Source organism: Phaethon aethereus (assembly GCF_964289735.1).
Source record: "Phaethon aethereus genome assembly, chromosome: 14".
Taxonomy (NCBI): Eukaryota; Metazoa; Chordata; class Aves; order Phaethontiformes; family Phaethontidae; genus Phaethon; species Phaethon aethereus.
The window spans coordinates 16,357,022-16,378,524 of NC_138590.1; the positions used below are offsets into that span (position 1 = coordinate 16,357,022).

The following is a 21,503-nucleotide window of genomic DNA, read 5'->3' on the forward strand; positions in this document are numbered from 1 at the left end:
CAAAAGACTTAAATGCTTGGAAAAGAAATTGGTGTGCATAATGAGATATTGAAGCGTGCGTATAAGGATGTGTGCATCTGAGAGGGTGAAAATTAGGCTTTCACTAATTCTTCTAGGTGATGATAAGCCATATAAAACTTTGTTTAAAGTATAAGCTTGGGTTGTAAATCCGGTTTTGCTCTAACAATGAGACAACCAGGCTGTTTCAACTTCATTGTTACATTGCCAAGCTAGTTAAAATAGAAGTCTTTTTTTTTCTTTCTTTTTTTTCATGTCTCCTGAATGAAATTAATATTCAGGTAGCCTATTTGTCTGCAGCACCTGGTAGAAATGACTATGCTTTTATGTCAGCTAACTAAGCACAAAGTTATCTTTGCTAAGAAAGCTGGACCTCAAGGTTGTTCATTTGGTGCTGAATTATAAAGAAGTGGTTGCATCTAATTTGCTCTTTTTATTAGGTGACGTTTGTTTTGAAGGTTGGTTTGTTTGTTTTAGTAGCAAAGCAGCCTGAAGTGTTGTGGCAGATCTGTCCCAGATTTTTATTTTTTTTCTCACAGCTGCCATTAAGCCCACAGTTGGCTAACATGAGTCTTTCTGTTCATTGTAGATAGGTTGACTTTGCTAGAACTTGAGAAAATAGACTGTGTGCATCTTCATATTTTAAAAATTGCATGATCTATTGGGATTGATTGAAATCTACTTGCATACAAAGATTATGTTGACTGTCACTTAATATACTGAAATAGTAAGAAAAATGGCTGGGCAGTGTCTTCATAAATTATAGGAGAGTCATGAATTGCAACTGCTTCACTGTTGAAATCTGGCAGCATCTTTTGGTAACCAAGAATATGCAATGACAGCTTTGAACATAATTGATTTAAAAAAAAAAAAAAAGTAAAGCAGTAAAGCCTGTTGACTGGAATATAACCCTTCATTTTCTGTTGTCAGCTCACCTGGAGCCCTGATCTCAGACCAGGATCCACTTGTGCGAGACACATAACAGATTTACAACCTGTGTGTAATACAAGACAATAGATAGACATGACAAAGAACAGGGAAGAGTATTGGTCAGTATTGCTTACATCAATAGTCAAAGATTTAAACACTTGTAAGCCTGAAATATTTTTTTTCCTTTAGGCCTCAATGCAGGAAACCTTTGAGGAGGATGAAGCGGTCTTATGTAGGGCTTATGGCCAACTCCCTTAACCCATGGGTACCGTTTGGGGAGGATTTGGAGCAGGAAAATGTTATTTATTCAAATTGTTGGAAGGACTGTGGGTTCCTGGTGTTATAGGCTAATGAATGGACTGTCATTTTAGTACTGAAATGAGAGCAGTACATTGTCAGGACTTTGAAAGTGAAGATGAAGCTTACTTGTTCTGATGTGGAACAGAAGCAAGAGCCAATGTGGGGGAACAAAGAGAGGGAAGGTACTTTTCTAAAGTCTGTCAGCTGAATTCTCGTATTGATCTCAAATTATGAAATGGAAGGTTTCAGTATGTGTACTTTAAAGCAAAGGAGAGCCTTTTTACTGTCTAGTTTTGCTGATGTGTGTTGTGTTTGTGTCATGAGCTAGTTTTGCCCAGCTACAGTTGCTTGAGTTTAATTAGAACAGGTAACGGGTGAGATCAAGGGACTGAGATGACCCTTTGACTGTATATGGATATTAAATCAGCTCCACTGTGTCATGATGCTGCTATTTAAATTTTTAGTACCACAGAGAACGAAAAAGGCTATTGCTGTGGGTCGTAGCCATTTTGAGAGCTGAGAACATGAAAAATGTCCAGATAATCGGGATTCTAAAAGGTGGCAAAAATGTGGGTGGTTCTAAGGAACCTGATTTGGGGCAAGTTGCTTCCCATATCCAGATCTGATAATCACTTGGACTTTGAACTGGCAGTGAGGACATATAATCAACTTTCTAGAAAAGATGATCTGTAGCACTGAAAACTGGTTGACTTTCTGTGTTTCTTAGTTAGGACTTTGTTTTTTGTCGTGCCATTTAAAGATGGTGTGTTAAACCAGTGCCTGAGATCTTTCTAAAAATTTTATAGCCATTAAATATTTTAGTATGGTAGGCACTATAAAACAGTTCTGTTTAACCTACTTAGCCCTTCGTGATTCTTTGGAAGAAGAATGAATGAGTCTGAAAATCATTTCATAATTGTTAAGGCTTAGATGTCCTATGCTGACTTAGGCTTTAAGTTTGGTTAACACTTAAGTGAAAAAGGGTATTTGCGTTTTTGTGTCCTCTCTTGTGAGCCATGCTAATATGGTCTTGTTCAGAACAAGAAACTGATGATTTGACAAGGGGAATTCTTCAAATGTGATGTTTAGACTTGTGACTGAGTTTAAAACTGTTGAAAACTTTATGGTCTAATAATATTTTACTTTTTTTTCAGATTAACTGCTGAAGTACTGATCGAGTTCTGCTATTCTTCAATGAGGAACTACAGGCTGATCTTTTGCCATAATCTTAAACAACCATAAATGACAAAAGAATGCTTGGTCAGTGAGGGCAGCTGGCGCAGAAAACGTTTTTCAAACTCGGCTGTTTAAGTACTCTGAGGTAGGTTTCATAAACTACTTCACTTGGGCTATCAAAAAAAAAAAGGAAGTATGGATTTCAGTATGCCTAATCTATTAGAATTTATCAATCCATTAGTAAACAGAGAATTAAGTTTGGTTGCAGTGCTTTGACTAACAGTATGTACTTCATCTTCTATGTGCCATCCTCTATGAAAATGATTGCTTGCATTTAAGCAAGTATGTTTTCTTTTTTTTATTATTTATTTTGAAGAGACAGCTTTTTCTTTGCTAGGAGAAATATTTTGGTTTTGACAGGATAACAATTTAACTGGGTGACTTGCACTGCTTTTGGTAATACCTTTGTTATCTCTCTAGATCCTTTATATAGCAAAGACTTGCAAGTAAAGCTTGCGTTTCTGCATGATAGGAAGAATGGTACCACTGAGCATCTAGAAACTAGTTTTGGGGGTTTTATGTTCAGTAAAATTTTTAATTTGATGCAGGTATTGAAAGCCTTATTGTGTAGACCAGAAAATGCCAAATATATTAGAAGTTGATTTCAGTGCTGTTGTCTATCACAAAACACTTAATCATTCCATGTAACTAAAACTTGGGGTTTTGGTTAGGTATGATCCACTAGTTTCATTTCCTCTCGAGAGGCTTTTGTGTTGAATTTTCAAAGCCTGACTGATAAATACTGTCAGAAAATGTACTGAAGAATTTGGCTCTCCCAGAGTACCTTAGAAATTTTCTGAATTTCATTTGCTGCTATATATGTTATTCTTAGTCTTCTGTTGAGGATTGAACAGATACCTTGGTAATAAGTCATTTATCTAGTTAGCTGTATTTGGAGTTATTACAGAACTTTTCATTAAATCAGTGAACTGTTTGAGAGAGACTGGAGAGTATTTGCATTAGGTAATTAAAACATTGTGTTACAGATCAATATATTCAACAGCGTACACTGAAGTATGATTTTTGGTTTTAATTCCTCTTGTTTGACAGAAAAGACAGCTTTGATTTTTGGCTGCAAAAAGATATGAGGAAGAGCTCCTCCCCTTCCTTGAGTAACTGCAACTCTGTTCTTGCTAACAAAATATTTGGAATTCCACTTGATGAGCTGCAGCAAGAAGGGCAACCAGACAATGAGGTTCCATTCATAGTCCGCCATGTTGTGGACTATATTGAGGAACATGGTATGTATTATTTTGCTGTACTTTAAGTACATATATAGCTGTTATTCTTATAGAATAGATTGTGTTTTTTGAAGAGTACTTGTTTTCTGAAGTTACTTTAGTTGGATGTGATTTTGTTGGTTTTGGGTTTTGTGTGGGTGTGGTTTTTTGGGGTTTTTTTGGTGATATACACTTCCTTTCTTTACTCCTTGTGTTGTGTTTGGATTATCACTGTTTTCTAGCTAACACTAATGCAGTCGGCTCAGCAGGGTACTTCATAGGAGGTGGTGTGTTTTAGGTACTGCTAACATTTACTGTATTTTGTATTGTTAGCTGGGCATAAGGATGTGTTTGCTGGGAAAAGGACTGCTGGAAGTCTTGCAAAACTGTTGTCCAGAAAGTCTTTCATTGAGTATGTGAATTGTGCATATCTGATTATCAGTATTTTCTGATATATTTGTCCATACTAGATCTAAAAGTTTATTTCTGCAACTACTTTCTAACTCAGGGGGTCTGGAACAAGAAGGACTTTTTCAAGTCAATGGGAATGCTGAGACAGTGGAGTGGCTTCGGCAACGATACGATAATGGAGAAGATGTGGACCTGGTTAAAGAAGCAGATGTACCCTCAGCTATTAGCCTTCTTAGATTTTTTCTTCAAGAACTTCCAGAGCCAGTTATCCCAGGCAGTTTGCACATACATTTGATGCAACTTTCTCAAGGTGATAATTATTTTTGATTCAGTGTGTTTATTTTTTAAGAGTAAAAACCAGTATTGAGATTTGTAGTTGTACTAGGGTGGCTTTGGTCTTCTGTGTAATAATGTGTGTATCAGGAGGCATTCAAATAGACCTCTTTTTAGCACAAAACCCAGATAAATAGGTGTTGGTTTTTTTTTGTTAGGAAACTCAGTCTGTGTTCAAAGACACAGTTTATCCTTTGTGCAGGAAAATAGTGAAGCTGCCACATATCGTGCTGATTAGTTCTGAGTATTCCATGTTCTTGTGTGTGAATACTGGGACACTGGTCAAAACCACTGGAATCCAAGTTGTTTGACAGTTTCCCACCACTGGTGCTTTAAAAGTGCTAGGAAATGGTTTGGTCTGTTTTTCTCATATTTCCTTTGAATTTCACTTACTCTGCCTGATTCTTCTGTGGCACTTGAAGCTTTTGTGTACTACGGAAGAGATTTTAAACCCTGTACTCCTGTCACATTTGTTCTCCCACTGTGGACTTTTTCAGTTTAAAATTCATTTGTAGGAGGAAAAAAGACACTGTCATCAGCATATTGTTGTTGCTAAGTATGTTTTTTCATATACTGCAAAACCTTGCCCTTTCAGACTGACACCCGTATGCTGACGCAGTATTTTCTTTACCAATTCCCAAATTGTCTATCTGTATCCACTCTCCTGGGTCTTTTGGCCTCTGCCGTCTTGAGTGGTGTTGGAGTTGATTCACAACTTGACTAGTAAAAACGCTTGTCTTGCAGCCCTACATTAGTAATGTCCTTAAAGGGTACGTTGATGTCGGACGTCTGCACTCTGTGACATAACTGATGGTACTTCTGGTTGTTCTCTTCAGAAATGTTGCTCATTTTCCAGTGTTAGTTCGTACCTCTCTCCAAGTGCTGGGCTTGTTTTGCTTTGTAAGATGCACATTTTTGTTTGATTTAATTTTCTGTTGTTGAGTTTATTCCCGGTAAGAACTTGATAATGCTTGTGATAGTGCTATTTGTTCAGAGTGGGAATTGGTTTGCAGGATGAGTGAGTATACCATAGTTTTCATATGCTGTTATGCTGTATTTACCAAGTGCTGAACTGGAGGGTTGTCATCAACAGTGTGAAGTGGCTTCATTTTCCTTCTTTGGTAGCTCATATATCGTGAAACTTTGCATGTGGGGTGGTTACCTGGATAGCTTTTATGCTGGAAACAATTTTTGGAAGCTTGTTAAGGCTGAAGTTCTGTTTGTTTGTTTCTCCAGTGATGAGAAACTGGAGTGGATAGGGAATTTCATTAGTGATAGGTCTGCTGTTTGGCTTGCGTTGTTAAGGTCATGGTTCATTGGACCTAAGTAGCTAGTAAACCATTGTTTGTTTGTTTTTCCTCCTGAAAAAGATGATAAATAACAAAAGGGTTCTTAAGACAGTAATGCAGAATGCTGCCGGTTGCTCAGCTAATACTGCTATGCACCTTGACTTGCGATGTTATCTATCAGGATTGGAAATGGGATTGAGGTATACTCACTTGGTGTGATGGTGTAATTCCCTTCTATGATTTGTAAAATACAGTGTGAAAATTGGGTTTTTTCCATCTTTGAATGTGAAGGACTGTAGAAGGATTTACCTATGGGTTGTTTTCGGAAAAGAGCTGTTCTTCAGCATGTAAGTCCCCATTTAGTTCCCTTTTGTTAAAAATACAGAGAAGCTTCACTTAAACTTGCGGTTTATTGTCTTTACTGTCTTTTTTTGAAAGTGTAAAATAAAATTATTTCCGAAAGATTTAAAGATATCTGTACCCAGGAAATCAAAACACATAAACCTTTAAACATTATTTCCTGATACTAAAATTAGTTTTGGTTTCCTTTATTCACGTTTTAGCTTTTGATATTTTGACTGAGTGATAGAAATATCTTGGTTTCCAGAATTAAAATATCAGCTGCATTTTAGGCAAAGGAATTGCTTACAGAAATGCAGAAGGTGGTAGTAATTTTGGATCCATATGTTACTTCTGGTATTTTCCCTCTCTAGCAGGCCTCCGGTGTTATTAGGTTAAGCTTAGTTCTCAAAACAACTTAGTTGTACAACAAGGTGTGGCCTCTATACATCTTTTGAGGCTTGTTCCATGCAGACTTAATGGTGGCTCCTCAAAGGCAAGTGATTTTAGTAATTGAAGTGTGAATTTGACCCCAGTGTGCTAGGCTGTGTCCCACAAGTGTGTATCCATGGTTTACTGTCAGAGGACTTAAGTTACAGGTAAGAATGTTCTCATTTTAGGTGTCTGGCTGTTGTTTAGAACCTAAATTTTAGGACAGATTGGTTAGACAAAACGTCTGTATGTGTATGTGCAAGGTGGTCTGACTATCACCCCTGTCTTGCTCTCTCACTTTTTGAAGGTCTGCTTTGTGAAAGTTCACTTTTGCTGTTCTGTTTCCTAAATACGTTTCTAGAGTAAAAACTAACCAATAATATATTTTATTGTGTTACTGTGGTGAGAGAACTATTTTTCTGTGCCTGGTTGCCTGTTTTCAAATACTGTAGACATTGACTCTGAGCAAATGAAGTCCTGCACAGTTACTGTTTGGTATTACTGTACATGCACAACACAGAATTTACTCGCTTTTTGATTTGATATTAAGGGCTAGGACGTCTCAGCTCTCTCATCTGGAGAGGCAGAGTGGCTGCTCATCATCTTCAAACATCCTTTTCCCTTTCTAACTGATCTGAGAGGAGTTTTCAAATGTCTGAGAAAGAAGGGGAGACCTGTTAGTATGAATTCTTCTCCCATTTTGCTTTCCTCATGTTTCTTTTCTTTTATATAGAAGAATGATTTGGGTTGGAAGGGTCCTTAAAGATCATCTGGTTCCAACCCCTGAGCCATGGGCAGGGACACCTTCCACTAGCCCAGGTTGCTCAAAGCCCTGTCCAACCTTGAGCACTCCCAGGGATGGGGCAACCACAGCTTCTCTGGGCGACCTGTTCCAGTCCCTCACCACCCTCATGGTGAAGAGTTTCTCTGTTAGGTACAAGCAATTGTAAGCTCTTTGAACCTCGTTGCCTGTAAGGCTGATGATGTAACAAATGAGATTTATGGGGAGATATTTTGATATAGGATTTAGTTAAATGTGAGGTGAGAATGAGGAGGACTTATGGTGACCCTTTTGCAGGTCTGGAATTGAATCAGCAAGCTTCAAGCTATGTGTTAAGATGATTGCATTGAGATGGCTTGTATTCATCAGTCAAATACTATAAAAGGAAATAGAGTGGTGAGAATGGGTGCTTGTAGAGGAAAAAGTGTCAAAGTAGCTTGTCTGAAACAGGGAGAATTTAACTAGCTTTTAAGTTGGCTCGAGATTTCTGGAGCTGTTGCTGTCTCTAGAGCTCTTCTTCAGTTGTCAGGTAACAGTGGTAAAATGAAAGGGTACGGAGGAATTAGCCCTATGTGATCAGAACCTTGAGTGAGCATTAATTGGGGAAAACATGCTGAAAACTACTGATTGGACTTGCAAAGGAGAACATGGTGAAAATCATTGGTTTGAGTTATCAGTTTCTGCTTCATAGAAGAAATTAAAGTTATAGTTTAATTAATCATTAGGGAAAGTAATCTGATGGTGCTGTGCTATGGAAACAAGACTGGGGAGCGTTTTTTTTCTGTTCTCCTGCCTCTTCACCATCCCTCCAAACCTCTGACATCACTGAAGAAGGGTGACAGAATAGGAAATGAATTGTCAGCCTCTCTTGAAAAGATGAGAGAGGAAGGGACTAATTCCAGAGACTGAAATGAGAGGATGAGATGCTGGGACAGATAGATTGTTATGAAGTACTACTGCTATAAATGCCCTTTGGATAGGTGGGCTGGACCCTTCAGTTTTTGGGTTTGGGGGTGTTTGTTTGTTTGGGGTTTTTTGTTAACTTTTTCTGTGGAGAAGCTTAGTATGAGAATCTCAGACCAAACAAATGCAAAACTAATTCTGACATTTTAGGCTGTGGTCTGACCAAATTAGTTGTACTTCAGAAGTAAGTAATTGTTGTCAGAGTCAAAAAGTTGATCAACATCAAGTGTGAAAAAGCAGATATTTTATTTCTGTGATTAAAATATTTTTATTACACTTTTCAGATTATAATAATGAAGATGAATTTGGAAGAAAGTTGAGGTTCCTCTTGCAGCAGCTTCCACCTGTTAATTACAGTTTGTTAAAGTTTCTGTGTAAATTTTTAGCCAATGTAGCATCGCATCATGAAGAAATGTGGTCGGCAAGTTCTTTAGCTGCAGTCTTTGGTCCGGATGTTTTTCAGTAAGTTAGTTATAAAAGTTCATGCGGTGTTTTTATGTGAATTTGGCAGTGTATGTCTCTAGTCTTAAGTCTCTCTTAGTCCATGAGTAACAGTAGCAAGTACACAATATGTTTCAGGCAGTATCTTTCTGTTCTGTTCCCCCCTCCCCAGTTTTGTCTTGCAATTTTTGCTCTGACCTAAACAACACCTTGTTTATGGCTTTAGAAACCACTGATTTGGTTGTTGCATTACTGTAATTGGACTGGGGGTTCAAAATTTTCAGAGACACTCTGTAGGGTTACTGTTTGTAGCAAGAAAGCAAGCAGTTGTGGGAGAGAGCTGTTAAAGTACAAACATATACTGGGGTTTTCTCTCTACAGGAAAATACTTGAATTTTAAATGTTCCTCATGAAAAGTTAATTGACTAAATAGTTGTTACTTCATCACTTTTAAATGTAGACTAGTATAAAGCTTTGTAATACAGTAGTGTGAAGGTATGCTTAAAGTTCTGAGTGTTCAGAATGGATTAGGGATAATGGTGTGGAGTATAGCCCTTAGCCATAGAAGTTATTCACAGAACTTCTTTGGGGAAACAGTTGGATTTAGATTTTTAAACTAAACCAGTGTTGAAATCTTTAGCATTTACACAGATGTGGAGGATCTGAAAGAACAAGAAATAGTTAGCAGAATTATGGCGGGACTTCTGGAGAACTACTATGAATTCTTTGAAAATGAAGAGGAAGATTTTTCATCTACTAATGATTTAAGCTCAATAACTGAGCAGGTAAGAATATTTTAAATGACAGTGTGTTCTCACTTAAGTAACTGTTATACACATTTATGTTATGAAAGATATGTTGAAATATAATTTTCTTTAATATGCCTTTCAGTAGCTTCTTGCAAGCTGACAAAACCTGGTATTTCCTTAACTTAGGTATGCTTGTGAAATTCTTGCTTTGTAGTAAGTACAGCTATGCTGTGTAGAAAAATACATCAGAACTAAGCCAACAGTGATACCCTGCCCAACATAGACGCTGTTATGCTATATAACTGTATAGCTTTTTAATTACCTTTTTAGGAAAGGAGAACTGTTTGTTAAGCAAATGCAGAACCATGCTGTTGTCTGTCTGGGTCAATATTTCTAGGTGTGTCTTATAGAAACATGCAGGGTCTCGCGCTCCACTTGGCGATGTTATCAGTGGTGGTTCCCTATGCCAAAATTTTTGAGTTGTGTTTGATTCCAAGACTTGAAATGATCATTTTGACATTAATGGGGAAAAGTGTTGAAATTAAAGAAACAAAATTAAGTAGAATAGAAATACTCCGGGTTCTAGCATTCAACTGTCAGGATTGCCAGGTTCACCCGTCCATGTGACTGGTGGTATCTATTATCACTCTTATGCCTTTCCTCATAACAAATTTAACTTTGGAAGTAAAATACCATGTTATGCTGGGATAAAAAGAGATGGAGAGTTACTAGGGAAGTGAAAATGTGGTATTGTGATACAACCTGCTTCTGTTGGCAAATGTTTTTAATTCTAACAAGTCATGGTATATTAGTGATAATGCATGGAAGAAGCACTTTTTGTATCATCAAAGCCAGGCTCTTGAATTATTAATAAAATCTTGGCTCAAAACCTTCCTCAGAAATATGGAAAGCTATAAACTCAATTTTCTCGTGTTCAGTTGGCTTAAGAAATGATGTATTTTCTTTAAAGAGGAAAAAGCGTAAATAACCAGCAGTTGCTAAGGAAGGTAGCAAGAAATACTGAATTTTTAAAGCCTAACTATCCTGCAAACCCCTCCTCTAGCAAGACAGGTAAGGCAAGTACTAAGGCAGCTGGTTGCTTCCTCTTCACTTCAGTAGATACCTCACCCATTGGTCTGGTCTGCCAAGCGTGGGCAGCAAGTTCTGGAGTGAGCAGCTTCTGCTTTGCTGGCTCTTCTAGCAAAGTGCTGCAGCTTTGCAATGTTTGCTGTCTCTCTAGCTCTTTGCAGGAATATGTCTAGCACTGAGAACTGACACAGCCCTGCTGCATGCAGGAAGATGTTAAATAAAGCTGGGCTGTAACTTTTGCAACCTGAGGCTGAGGACTATCGTCTTAAGTTGGGATGACTGCTCTTTAAAGTGTAGTTAGTTGATCTTATGCTTTGAAATTACTGACTTGTCTGTGGGTCACAATATGTTTTAGCAAAAGGTTTTCCCAAGCATAACAGTCCATGTGGCGTGTTGTTTATTTTCTTTTTTTTCTTTTTCTTTTTCCCCTAAGTTTGAGGCCTGGTGGGGTGTCCCTTTAATTTCATGGTGTCTCCACCAGATGTCAACAGTGCACTTCTGTTGGGTCCCGCTCCTTCCCAGGCTGGTGCAGTGGGGGTACAGGAGGACTGCTGTCCCCACTGGGCGCAGCCCCATTGGCAGCTGACTCTGCAGGTCGGCTTGCCCTTGGTTCATTGGCACATCCTCTTGCAAGTACAGAGGAAAGTCAGGGATAAATATCTTTCCTGCTCTGAATGTAGTGCCATATAACACATCACACTTCTTTTAAAAATAAACACTTCTTCTCTGCCTTCCCTGTAATCTTAAACTTCTAAAGTTTCAATTTTTTTAATTCAGTGTGTTGTTTTATATTTGTGGCAGATACTATAAAGCGTATTTTCTTGAGGTTGCTGCTGCTACTTTATTTTTTAGGTTTGTGAGTTTGGGAGATCAGTAATGAATCAGAGAGGATTTGTGGATCAAATCACTTCGTTGTGTTTACCTTTTTATATTTTAGACATAGTTGCTTTTTAAAAAATGAAGGTGTCTCTATTGACTTGTCAGTTGGCTATATTGTTTTACGTTTAAAATTGGCTATATTTTACTGCTTCAGTGCTTGGAAACAAAAGAAACAAAAATAGACAAGAGGCTTCACAGAAACTTCTCAACACTGTTGCTCTTACACTTGCCTTTAAGTATTCATTCAGTACCTTTAAAGTCTGGATTCTTAGACTTCTACATTGCCTTCCATAAAGGGGTGTCACGGTTTAACATGGCCAGCAACTAAGTATCACACAGCTGCTCGCTCACTCTTCTCCCCCCTCAGTGGGATGGGGGAGAGAAATCGGTGGGGAAAAAAAAGTAAAACTTGTGGATTGAGGTAAAGACAGTTTAATAGGAGAGAAAAAGGAAGGAATAATAATAATAGTAATAATGATAAAATAATATACAAAACAAGTGATACACAATACAGTTGCTCACCACCTGCTGAGTGATATCCAGCTAGTTCCCAAGGCGCAGTTGCTGCCCCCCAGCCAGCTCCCCCCAGTTTTATATACTAAGCATGATGTCGTTGTATGGTATGGGGTATCCCTTTGGCCATTTGGGGTCAGCTGTCCTGGCTGTGTCCCCTCCCATCGTCTTGTGCACCTCCTCACTGGCAGAACGCGGGAAGCTGGAAAGTCCTTGACTTAATGTAAGCACTGCTTAGCAACAACTGAAACAGCAGTATGTTACTGGCATTATTCTCACAATAAATCCAAAACACAGCACTATACCAGCTACTAGGAAGAAAATTGACTCTACATCAGCCAAAACCAGGACAAAGGTTTTGAAAATGCTTCTTATATATGAATAAGGCTACCTGTGAAATAGAGAAGAATTACCTGTCCCTGTTTTATATAGAGAGGAAGAAAGGCTCTGTGCTGTGTGACTTCAGTGTGCCAGGGATTTTTTTGTTTCTTGATGCTGCTTATGTTCATTTATTGCATCAAAGAGGCTTCTTTTTTCAGTTTTTGCCTCATGTTTCAAAAGGGTTATGTAGCTTTTTAATGATGTGGAACGTATGATTTTACATAAAAGCAAGTCTAGTGTGCCTGTTTTTCTAAAATTGAAAAATGTTCTCCTCTTACATGTATGTTGTGTTTGTAACTCTCATGCTGTTTTAAGTCCCTGTACCTCTTAAAAGAACTTTTCAAGCTATTAACTGTTGTTGTGGTTTAACCTCAGCTGGCAACTAAGCACCACACAGCCACTCGCTCACTCCCCCCATGGCAGGACGGGGGAGAGAATTGGAAGGGTAAAAGTGAGAAAACTCGTGGGTTGAGATAAAGAGAGTTTAAGAGGTAAAGCAAAAGCCATGCACACAAGCAAAGCAAAACAAGGAATTCATTCACAACTTCCCATCACCAGGCAGGTGTTCAGCCATCTCTAGGAAAGCAGGGCTCCATCACATGTAACGGTTACTTGGGAAGACAAACGGTGTAACTCTGAATATCGTGTCGTTCCCCGCCCCCACCACCCCGCACCTTCCTTCTTCTTCCCCCAGCTTTATATGTTGAGCATGACGCCATATGGTATGGAATATCCCTTTGGCCAGTTGGGGTCAGCTGTCCTGACTGTGTCCCATCCCAGCTTCTTGTGCACTCTCAGCTTCCTTGCTGGTGGGATGAGAAGCAGAAAAGACCTTGACTGTGTGTGGGCACTGCTCAGCAATAACAAAATGTTATCAACACTGTTTTCAGCACAAATCCAAAACATAGTGCCATACTAGCTACTGTGAAGAAAATTAACTCTATCCCAGCCGAAACCAGCACAACTGTGAATAAATCTCTTTTTTTAGATCAATGATCTCTTGGAAGAGGAGGAAGATGTAAAGCTTGAGCAGTCTGAAGAAATTCCAGAAGATGGCACAGAGAAACCTGTTGAAAGGCCAGCTGTGGTGCATCTAGATATGACAGGGACTCTCTCGGATTCCAGGAGCGTTACAGCATCAACAAGGTAACTTGTTTCTTCCTTGGAGTTTGTATTTAAAGTTTGGAGTATAGCCTGTTCAGTCTGAGAGAAAGAAGCTGTCAGGCTTTTGAGACAAGTGGTGGTGTCTACAAACTGAAGCTTTAGAAGTAGGTGCGGTTCTTGTAGTAGTAAAATACGGGATAAAGTAACTGTTTCCAAATTCAGAAGAGGAATGCCTGTAGGACTCAGATTGGATTAACTGCGGTGATTTACACAGAGAAAGGGAAAAAGGGCATACTTTAGTGAAACTGTAAAGTGGTATTTACATAGTAAACTTTGTAGCAGAAATATAAAAATAATCTGAATATTGGTAGATGCAAACCTATTCTGTACCATCTTTCCACCACTCCCTTTCAGTGGAGAATCCTAAGACTATTTCTTGTCATGTGTTAGTGAGCAGAGATGTGTCCTTACATGACCCTAATTAATTTCTAAACCTTTGGGAATTTGTTTGTACAGGTTTTTTTTATGCCCAGTTTGGTCGTGTGTTAAATGCGGAAAGTCGTTTCTTATTTCACTAGAGTACAGTGGAATATATTTCATAAAACTGTTGTAATGAAGACTCTGTAGATGTGACTTCTTCCTGAAAATATGCTAGAGAGAGAAAATACCAGGGATGAAGAGGAACTATACATGACCAAAAGGATAGTGGAGAGCAAGTGGGATAATACTGACCATTAATGATTTTTAGGTTGGAATTTAATGGTTCTAGAAAGGCCTTTAGTAGGAGCAGCATGGAGGACATTTTGAGCACTTTAGAGATGGCATTTTGTAACGTAATACATGAGACTTCATAGACTGGGTTGCTTGCAAAAACACTTGATTTGAGGGTCCAGAAAGTCTCCTTAATTTGAGTTGAAATGAAGGCTCTGGATACCCTGTTTTGTGAAAGTTGATTTATGAATATATTTGTAAAACACTGGAAGATCCTTCCTTCTTCGTTTAACTTAAACTCTGCCAACAGGTTGATGTAGCTTTCTTATATCAATGTAGGAGTGACATGACTGGCACCTATGTGCGAGTTGAGGTTTAATTTGTTAACTGCTTTTAAGAAAAAAGTCACTAGAAAACGGCATAGAAAGCCAAGGTCTCGCATTGTCCAAACAGGTATAACGGCTGCTGAAGCTGGAGGGACCTGTGTTACCTGCCTAAGAGTCAGACTCAGTAGAGGGATCTGTTTGGGTAGGCTCTGCTGGTAGAGAGCTATAAGCACATTTGGAAGCTGCAAACTGTTAATATAGGCAGAAGTATTGCAGTGGGAGCCAGTTTTTAATTAAGACCAATCCTCATGAAGGAGATGCATAAACTTAAAAGTGGTACGTCCATTTGAGAGCTTATTTGCACTTGCTTGTAATACAGAGGTTGAGGTTTTACTTGCTCGTAGTACACAGGTTTTAATTTTTAAGGCTACTTTACTTGTATTATGGTTTACATAGCTCTACGTCATGTGTTAGGTATGGGCATTGCTTGTAAGAAGTTGTGGGGTGGTGTGAGGAAAAATCTATAACGAAAGTTGACTAAAAGCAGAAGGAATGCAGGGAAAATCACAAGTAAATTTACTGCCTAAGGCTGAGTAGTCTCAAGAATGTGGATTTCAGGTTGAAATCTGTTCAGCTGCTTGGCTGCACACTTCCTTCTACTTCATGGCAAGAATTTGTAAAGTGTACAATAATAAGAGAAACATAATTCTGTTTTGTAATTTAAATTATATTTTAATAGTTAATTATCCTTGTCAGCAATAGAGCTGTTTAATTTTAGTTTGAGTTAATTAAAAAAACCCCAAAGTTGCTGCAATTGGAATTTCTACAAAAGTGCTCCATCTCCCAATTAACGTTTTAAAGCAATTTAACTATTCCCAGATATTTGGAGAATGTGGCATGTGTAAGCGCAGCAGTAGTGACAAACTCAACACATTTGAGAGTTTAAATTTGATAGCCCGAAGAGAAAAACATTTTTACTCAATGTTTAGGGTTAATTAAAAATTAATAGGCATTAATTATGGTTGACATTTTATGTAATTTGTGGGGAAGGATAGGGAGGAATCCTGTAGAATAAGAAAGAATTTTGACTGTAAACCCAGAACAACTGCAGGAAACGTTTAAAAAAAAAAAAAAATTACAGAGAATGAGAAAATATGCTTTATTAAACTTTTAACCACTGTAAATGTTTTCCCAAACTTAAAGGCTTTCATAGTATGCATTTAATGGCTTTTTTTGGTTTAGTTTCCTGATGTAAAAAAATAATAATTAAAAAAAGCAAATGTTAATGCAGGTTTATTGGGATGTTTGTTTTGACATAGGGCCTGCAGCAGCTTATAAAGGAAGGAGGAGGAGAAGTAGGTCTTAAACATGATTCTTGCAGTTCCTTGACCCGGAGTTTTGTTGCCTCGCTGCTGCTGTCAGATTTTGGGAACCGAGGATCTGTGTATTTTGTTCTCTTTATGGAGGAAAGGAAAAGAACACTGAGGCTGCATGTTCTGCATGTTAAAGATTGGTTTTCTTGATTATATAGTTATTTGGACTATAACTTGCTTATAATTTTGCTCACTACCTTTTTCCTTTACTTGTTCTGTTTGTTCTTTCTGAAACATATGACCTTCATGCACTGCATGGTGTTAATTTGACTTTGAGTTAGAGATCTGGTGAGAATGTGGATAATCATTAATGCAGTTTGATTTAGTGACTGCTTGAAAGTGGTATTTAAAATAAACCTGTTGAATGATCTTTAAGCCCGTTACCCAATCAGGGAGCATTTGTTGCACACGAGTTGATATTGTGTATGTAAAGGAAACATCGTATTCTCCGTTATCAGAAGCCTATTTCACCATGGCTCTTTTGGTTTTGCTGTCCTGACTTGCGGCGAAAGGAATTACTGACTCAGCATTGCAGCTGACTTTTAAGACGTGCTGGTGGAACAATCACTTCAGAATCCTTCTCTGTTGTTATTCCAAATTTTTCATCACTGCACTTTGCCGAGCAGTATTTGCTTTACTTTTTGCAGTTCATCTTAAATATTGTCAGTCAAAAGCCTAATATAAAACTCTTGATATGTTCTTTGGGCTTTTCAAAATTATATGTGTAAAAACATGAGATATGGCAAGTAGTAAGTTCTGTACAGTTTGCTTTGTCTGTACTAAATGCAATGACAAAGGCGAGCTCCTCACTGCTTGTGTGATATTTTTGTTAACCCTTTTTTGTTTTCATTATCCCTGATCAGTGAGAGGCAATAATATTAACAGCAACAAAATGAGACAAAAATGATTGTATAGTAAGACTAACCAAATGCCTGAATTGCTAGAAAATATATTGTTGTTTTAGTCTAGCACTCTCTTTAACATCCAAATACTGGTCCTTACTTCCATCCTAGAAAATCTGTGAACAACATGTTAGGAGAGCTTTCAAGTGTTGATTGGGCAGCTTATTGTCAGGAGTGACCTCATGTTGCAGTCTATTTCTATTTAGACTGCAGGGTTTAGTGCAGCACTCCAGAAGTACTGTCTGACAAGCAGCCATTGAATCCCAGCAAGCAGTATGCATAACCAGCAGCCAACATCACGCTTTGCTGTTTTTCAAATGAAGCATTTTTACATGAAGTGCTCATTTGGGATAGCAAAAATAATCAGAATGGCCTGTAAAGTTCTGCTGCACAGGTAAATATATGAAAGGAAAATGTTGCTTTGATATGATTACAAATAAGACTTTTTTTAACCTTAAAATTATGTGAGATTGAATGTATCTTGGATATATTGTGAAATGAAATAATGTCACAACTAGGTTTTTTTTTTTTCTAAATGAGAAATAAGGATGTGTGTACCGTCAGTAAATTACCAAGAAAAACTTTGAAATGCTTTATCTCTAGCTAATGTATTTTTCTATCTTAAGATATGTGTTTACCAGGACTTTTTATGGGTAGGGAGACAGTGCAAAAAAGATTCTTGGGAGAGGGTGAACATTATGAAACGAAGATGTTTACCTTTCTGTGTCTTGCTGTGTCATGCTGCGTTAAGACTCTGAGTAGCAGTATAAATTACAGCTTTGAAAAAGTATCCTTGAACTGTGGTACACCAGTTTGGGAGTTGTAATGTATTTTCAGCTAAGAGCGACTGACACATTTCTTTCAAAAAGTGCTTAATTGCTAACAAGATTAGTTGAAGACATATTCTTTACGTAGTAAGAGGATTCTTCACACGTTGCAATACTGCTGATTTATGTACATCTTCTGCTGAGTACCTCTAATGCATCTAAAGGTGTTCAATAAAAGCACTAGTGAGCGATCCTACGCTGGGGGCTGAAGGTTATGCAGCAAGATGGAAAATTTTGTTGTGAACCGTGTCTGAAATCTTTTGGATTCTTTGGAGATGGGTTTGATTCTCCCCACTCTTGACACAGTTCCTCATTGTCTCAAGTGGTAGAATAAAAGGATTCCAGGTCATCAGTGTTTCCTATAAATAGTATTTGTACTTGTGTCCTTGACTTAATGTTTTTTTGCTCTCTTACAACTACAGTGTTGCAGTGTTCTGTGCTTTGTTCCCTCCACTCCCCCCCCAATTTATCGTAGGAGTGGCTGTTTTAACAGTAAATTGATTTCAATGTGTACGACTACGTATTAGTACTTTTAGAAAGTAAGCATACCTTTTAAAATGCAACTTTTATAGAACTTACTGAAAATACTGAGATCAGGTATTTAAAACAACATTTTTTCGTGTTTTGGAATCTTACTGGTTTTTTTCCTCTCAGATTCTTGCTCATGCTCCTCCTCTTATCTTGTTCATGGAGCTGAACTTACTCACAGCTTTATGTCTTCAGTTTTGATATTTTAAGTATTGTCAAAACAAAAATTGTTTATCAGAAAACTTAAACTCTTTCCACAAGTAGTGGGGCTATGCTGAACTGTGCACAGATATATCAATGCAATGTAAATGTCTTAAGTTGTAAACTTTTTCTTACCATGTCTTTCTTTGAAAGAGAAAAAACGAAATGCCAGTGTGTTCACTCTCAGTTGTTTGATCTAGCAGCTTTGAAATTAGCAGCTACAGGAGCTGGCTTTGACATCAGTGTTTTAGTTTTCCAAAGCTATGTGGCAATGTCTATTTTGAAATAGTAGTTTAGAGCTGCCTGTTCTGTCCAAGCATTTTGTTTTTTACCTAAGCAAGCAATAAAGTGAGCTTGATTAAAAAGCAAGTTTCCATTAAAAAAAACAAACAAACAAACAAAACCAACACAAAACAAAACAAAAAAAACCAAACTTCTGTGAACACCTGCTTGTTCAGTTGTTACATGGTGGTGTTTAAACACAGTATGCTTTGGCTGTTGACCCAGTACATGTTGTCTAAGGCAGAAGACCATAATTATTTTTAAATAAATACTTTAGCCACTTTCCTTATCAGCTAGTGTTTAACTGAAAGTCCTTTATTGCTGTGTTTCATCTACTTATAGGAAGAAAAAATAGCAAGTCTGCTTGAAGTGATCTAATTATCTTACCGCTTGTGGTAGAACTACTAATAAACTTGTTAAGGTCTATCCAAGGTATTCCTTGCTGTATTAAAACTATTCTTGGGTAAGCAGAGAGAGTCTCTACATATTTTTTTTAGCACAAGCAAGACTCTCTTGCAGAGGTAGTACCTGTTCAGTTCTCCAGTGGAGTGGCAAGCTTCCTTGTATTTCAAGGTTTACTTTATGCATTCATGAAAATAATATTTAAAATCAACTCTGGCCACCAGCAATGTTGTTGCATGGTAAGGAGTAGACTAAAATTTCATTTTTCAGCTTTCTGAGCTTAGTTTTATTTAATGGGAAGAAAAAACATTTATTTACTGTCCTCCCCACCTCCTAGTTGAAATTGTTTATTTTTTTCTGAATAAGGTGGAGTTTTCTTTTATTTCATTCTTAGCACATTTACCGTCACTTTGTCTAAAATTTAAGTATTCTGTTTATAATGACAGAATTTTGATCATATTAATGGAAAATTGAAGTGGGAGCACATACACGAGCTAACTTACTTGTGTTAGTTACACTGATTTCCACCCTTCTACCTCCCCTAGAAGTTTAACTTCTAGACCAAAGTGACTTCTGCTAGGAGATTTTCAAATGCTTTACAAATGGCTAGCTTGTGTCTCAAAACCTGCCTTGCACTTGAAATGTAGCTGTCCTTGGAGAGAGCTGCAGATCGGTTGAACACTGCAGAATAAGATTATGCAACAGTCTGACAGGCAGGAAGAACCTCTATGAATTGCAACTGTGGATGAAAGCAGAGTAATTTGGAACTTGCTTTAGGCAGCAAGGTTAAAATCTGCATTCTTAAGCAAGGTGTCAGGAAATCTTTGGAGACTAAGTGATTACTATTTCCCATGGGAAAGACTGTAGATCTGAGAGCTTATAGCTTCATAATATATTGAGTATTGGCTCTTGAGAGACAGAAATCTGCATTGCTACTTCTACAACTTTCTCTTATGATGGCATTCTTTAAGACTTCTTTGTCTAAATAAAAGGGACTGCAAACCAGCGTTTTCTTTACATATTTATTCTATTTCTATTAGATATATTACATGCAGTCTTTAAGTATTTTCTAAGTTGCTTTCTGTTGACTTCAAGACTTTTATTTAGTGTGATAAGTTTTTGCATTACATTAACTTACTTCTTCTTTATTGCAGTGCTCATATCTCTCCCATAAGTATCTTGCCAGCCTCTGCAGAGTAAGTATAAAGAAAATATAAAATGTTTGAATTGTGCTGTTATTAGACTGTGCATAGAAGATATGTCTTCTTTAAAGAAAAAGAAATGCAGTAGGTTTGATGGTTGCAGTTAAGAATGAACATGTTCTAGTGTGAAGTATTTCACTTATGGCATTTAATGCTAATGCAGGAAAAAAACCTACTGTCTGTCAGTGATGTTGACTGCAGAAGCATGAGAGCACAGTATGGTAGAATCTAGATTGCAAAACACTTTGATGTATCTAAGTATAAAACCATAGGTGTTTGACTTGAAAATTATGATAGCATTCATATTGTATTTTTAGCACAACTTCTAGTTGTTAATATTGAGTACAGTTCAGTGGAATTGCGTGTACAAATGTGGAGGAAAAATAAACGCGCAATTCCAGAGTTAAAAATGGGGTAAAATAGTTTAAGATTCTTACAGGAGGGTTTTTATAGGCCTAATTGTGTATTTTGGAGGAGCTGGCTAAGAAGCAGTCAACAGAGTAGCCTGTTTTTAAAGAATGCTGTTCTGTTCTTGATGTATCTTTGGGTATATCCTGTGTCCTTTGTCAGGTACTTGAACATTGTCTCTGCTATTTGTTGGCTCTTGCCTTTTAAGACTACAGCCCTGTTCAGGAGGGGTTACAGCCAGCTGTGCTGAAGTAGTACCTGTTATAGACGAAGGATTTTACTGTCACATTAATGTATTAGGCTTTTATAAGTTTTTGTGTATAAAGTTAGTCATTGTAATGTGTTGATTACTCTTAAAATACTGTTAGTAGACTTCATAATACTTTATGTACATCTCATGAAATAAAAGACAGTAGGGGCAGTAATTTCCAATGCCTGTTTGGAAAAGTTAGTCTCTTTTTGCCTTGAAGTGCTTGTCATCAAAGATTCCTGTCATGTGTAAAGTTTGTTATCTCTGCCTTTCTGCATAGTTGATCAATGCAAAAAGAGAGTTCTTAATATGAATTTTTTGTCTTTTTTTCTTTTTAGCATTTTAGAAAGAACAATTAGAGCAGCTGTGGAACAGCACCTTTTCGACCTGCAGAGCAGCTTAGATAATGATCTTAAACATATACAGCAACACAGCCTGGGCTGTAACAACGAAGCAAAAAATCCCAGTGGGGATGAGGAAGGATCTAACAACCAGTAAGATATTGTTGTATCTGTGATTAATTCTATAGGATTGTGTATCTTAACTCTTCCAAAACAAAGTACCCCAATCCACCACCTCAACCCAAAACAAAAGTTACAACTTGTGCTATTAACTTCAATTTATCTCATATTTTAAACCAAATCCATTTCCATCAGTTGCCAGTGATGAAGAGCTCTTGAAGC

General features: G+C 37.6%; 1 protein-coding gene across 2 annotated transcripts in view; it reads left to right on the plus strand.

Moving 5' to 3' along the window:
• Positions 1-3,541: 3,541 nt before the first annotated feature.
• The window catches only part of FAM13B (family with sequence similarity 13 member B), a gene marked incomplete at both ends in the record, with an annotated part of 38,075 nt that continues 20,113 nt past the window's right edge, over positions 3,542-21,503 (plus strand). The window contains 7 exons of one of the 2 annotated variants that reach the window (XM_082006130.1): positions 3,542-3,725; positions 4,213-4,425; positions 8,537-8,714; positions 9,334-9,478; positions 13,293-13,450; positions 20,115-20,156; positions 21,159-21,314. In XM_082006130.1, coding sequence (XP_081862256.1) covers positions 3,569-3,725; positions 4,213-4,425; positions 8,537-8,714; positions 9,334-9,478; positions 13,293-13,450; positions 20,115-20,156; positions 21,159-21,314 — 1,049 coding nt within the window. Of the gene's footprint in view, positions 3,726-4,212; positions 4,426-8,536; positions 8,715-9,333; positions 9,479-13,292; positions 13,451-17,010; positions 17,115-20,114; positions 20,157-21,158; positions 21,315-21,503 lie in introns of both variants that reach the window. The other variant, XM_082006129.1, reaches the window with a different exon arrangement.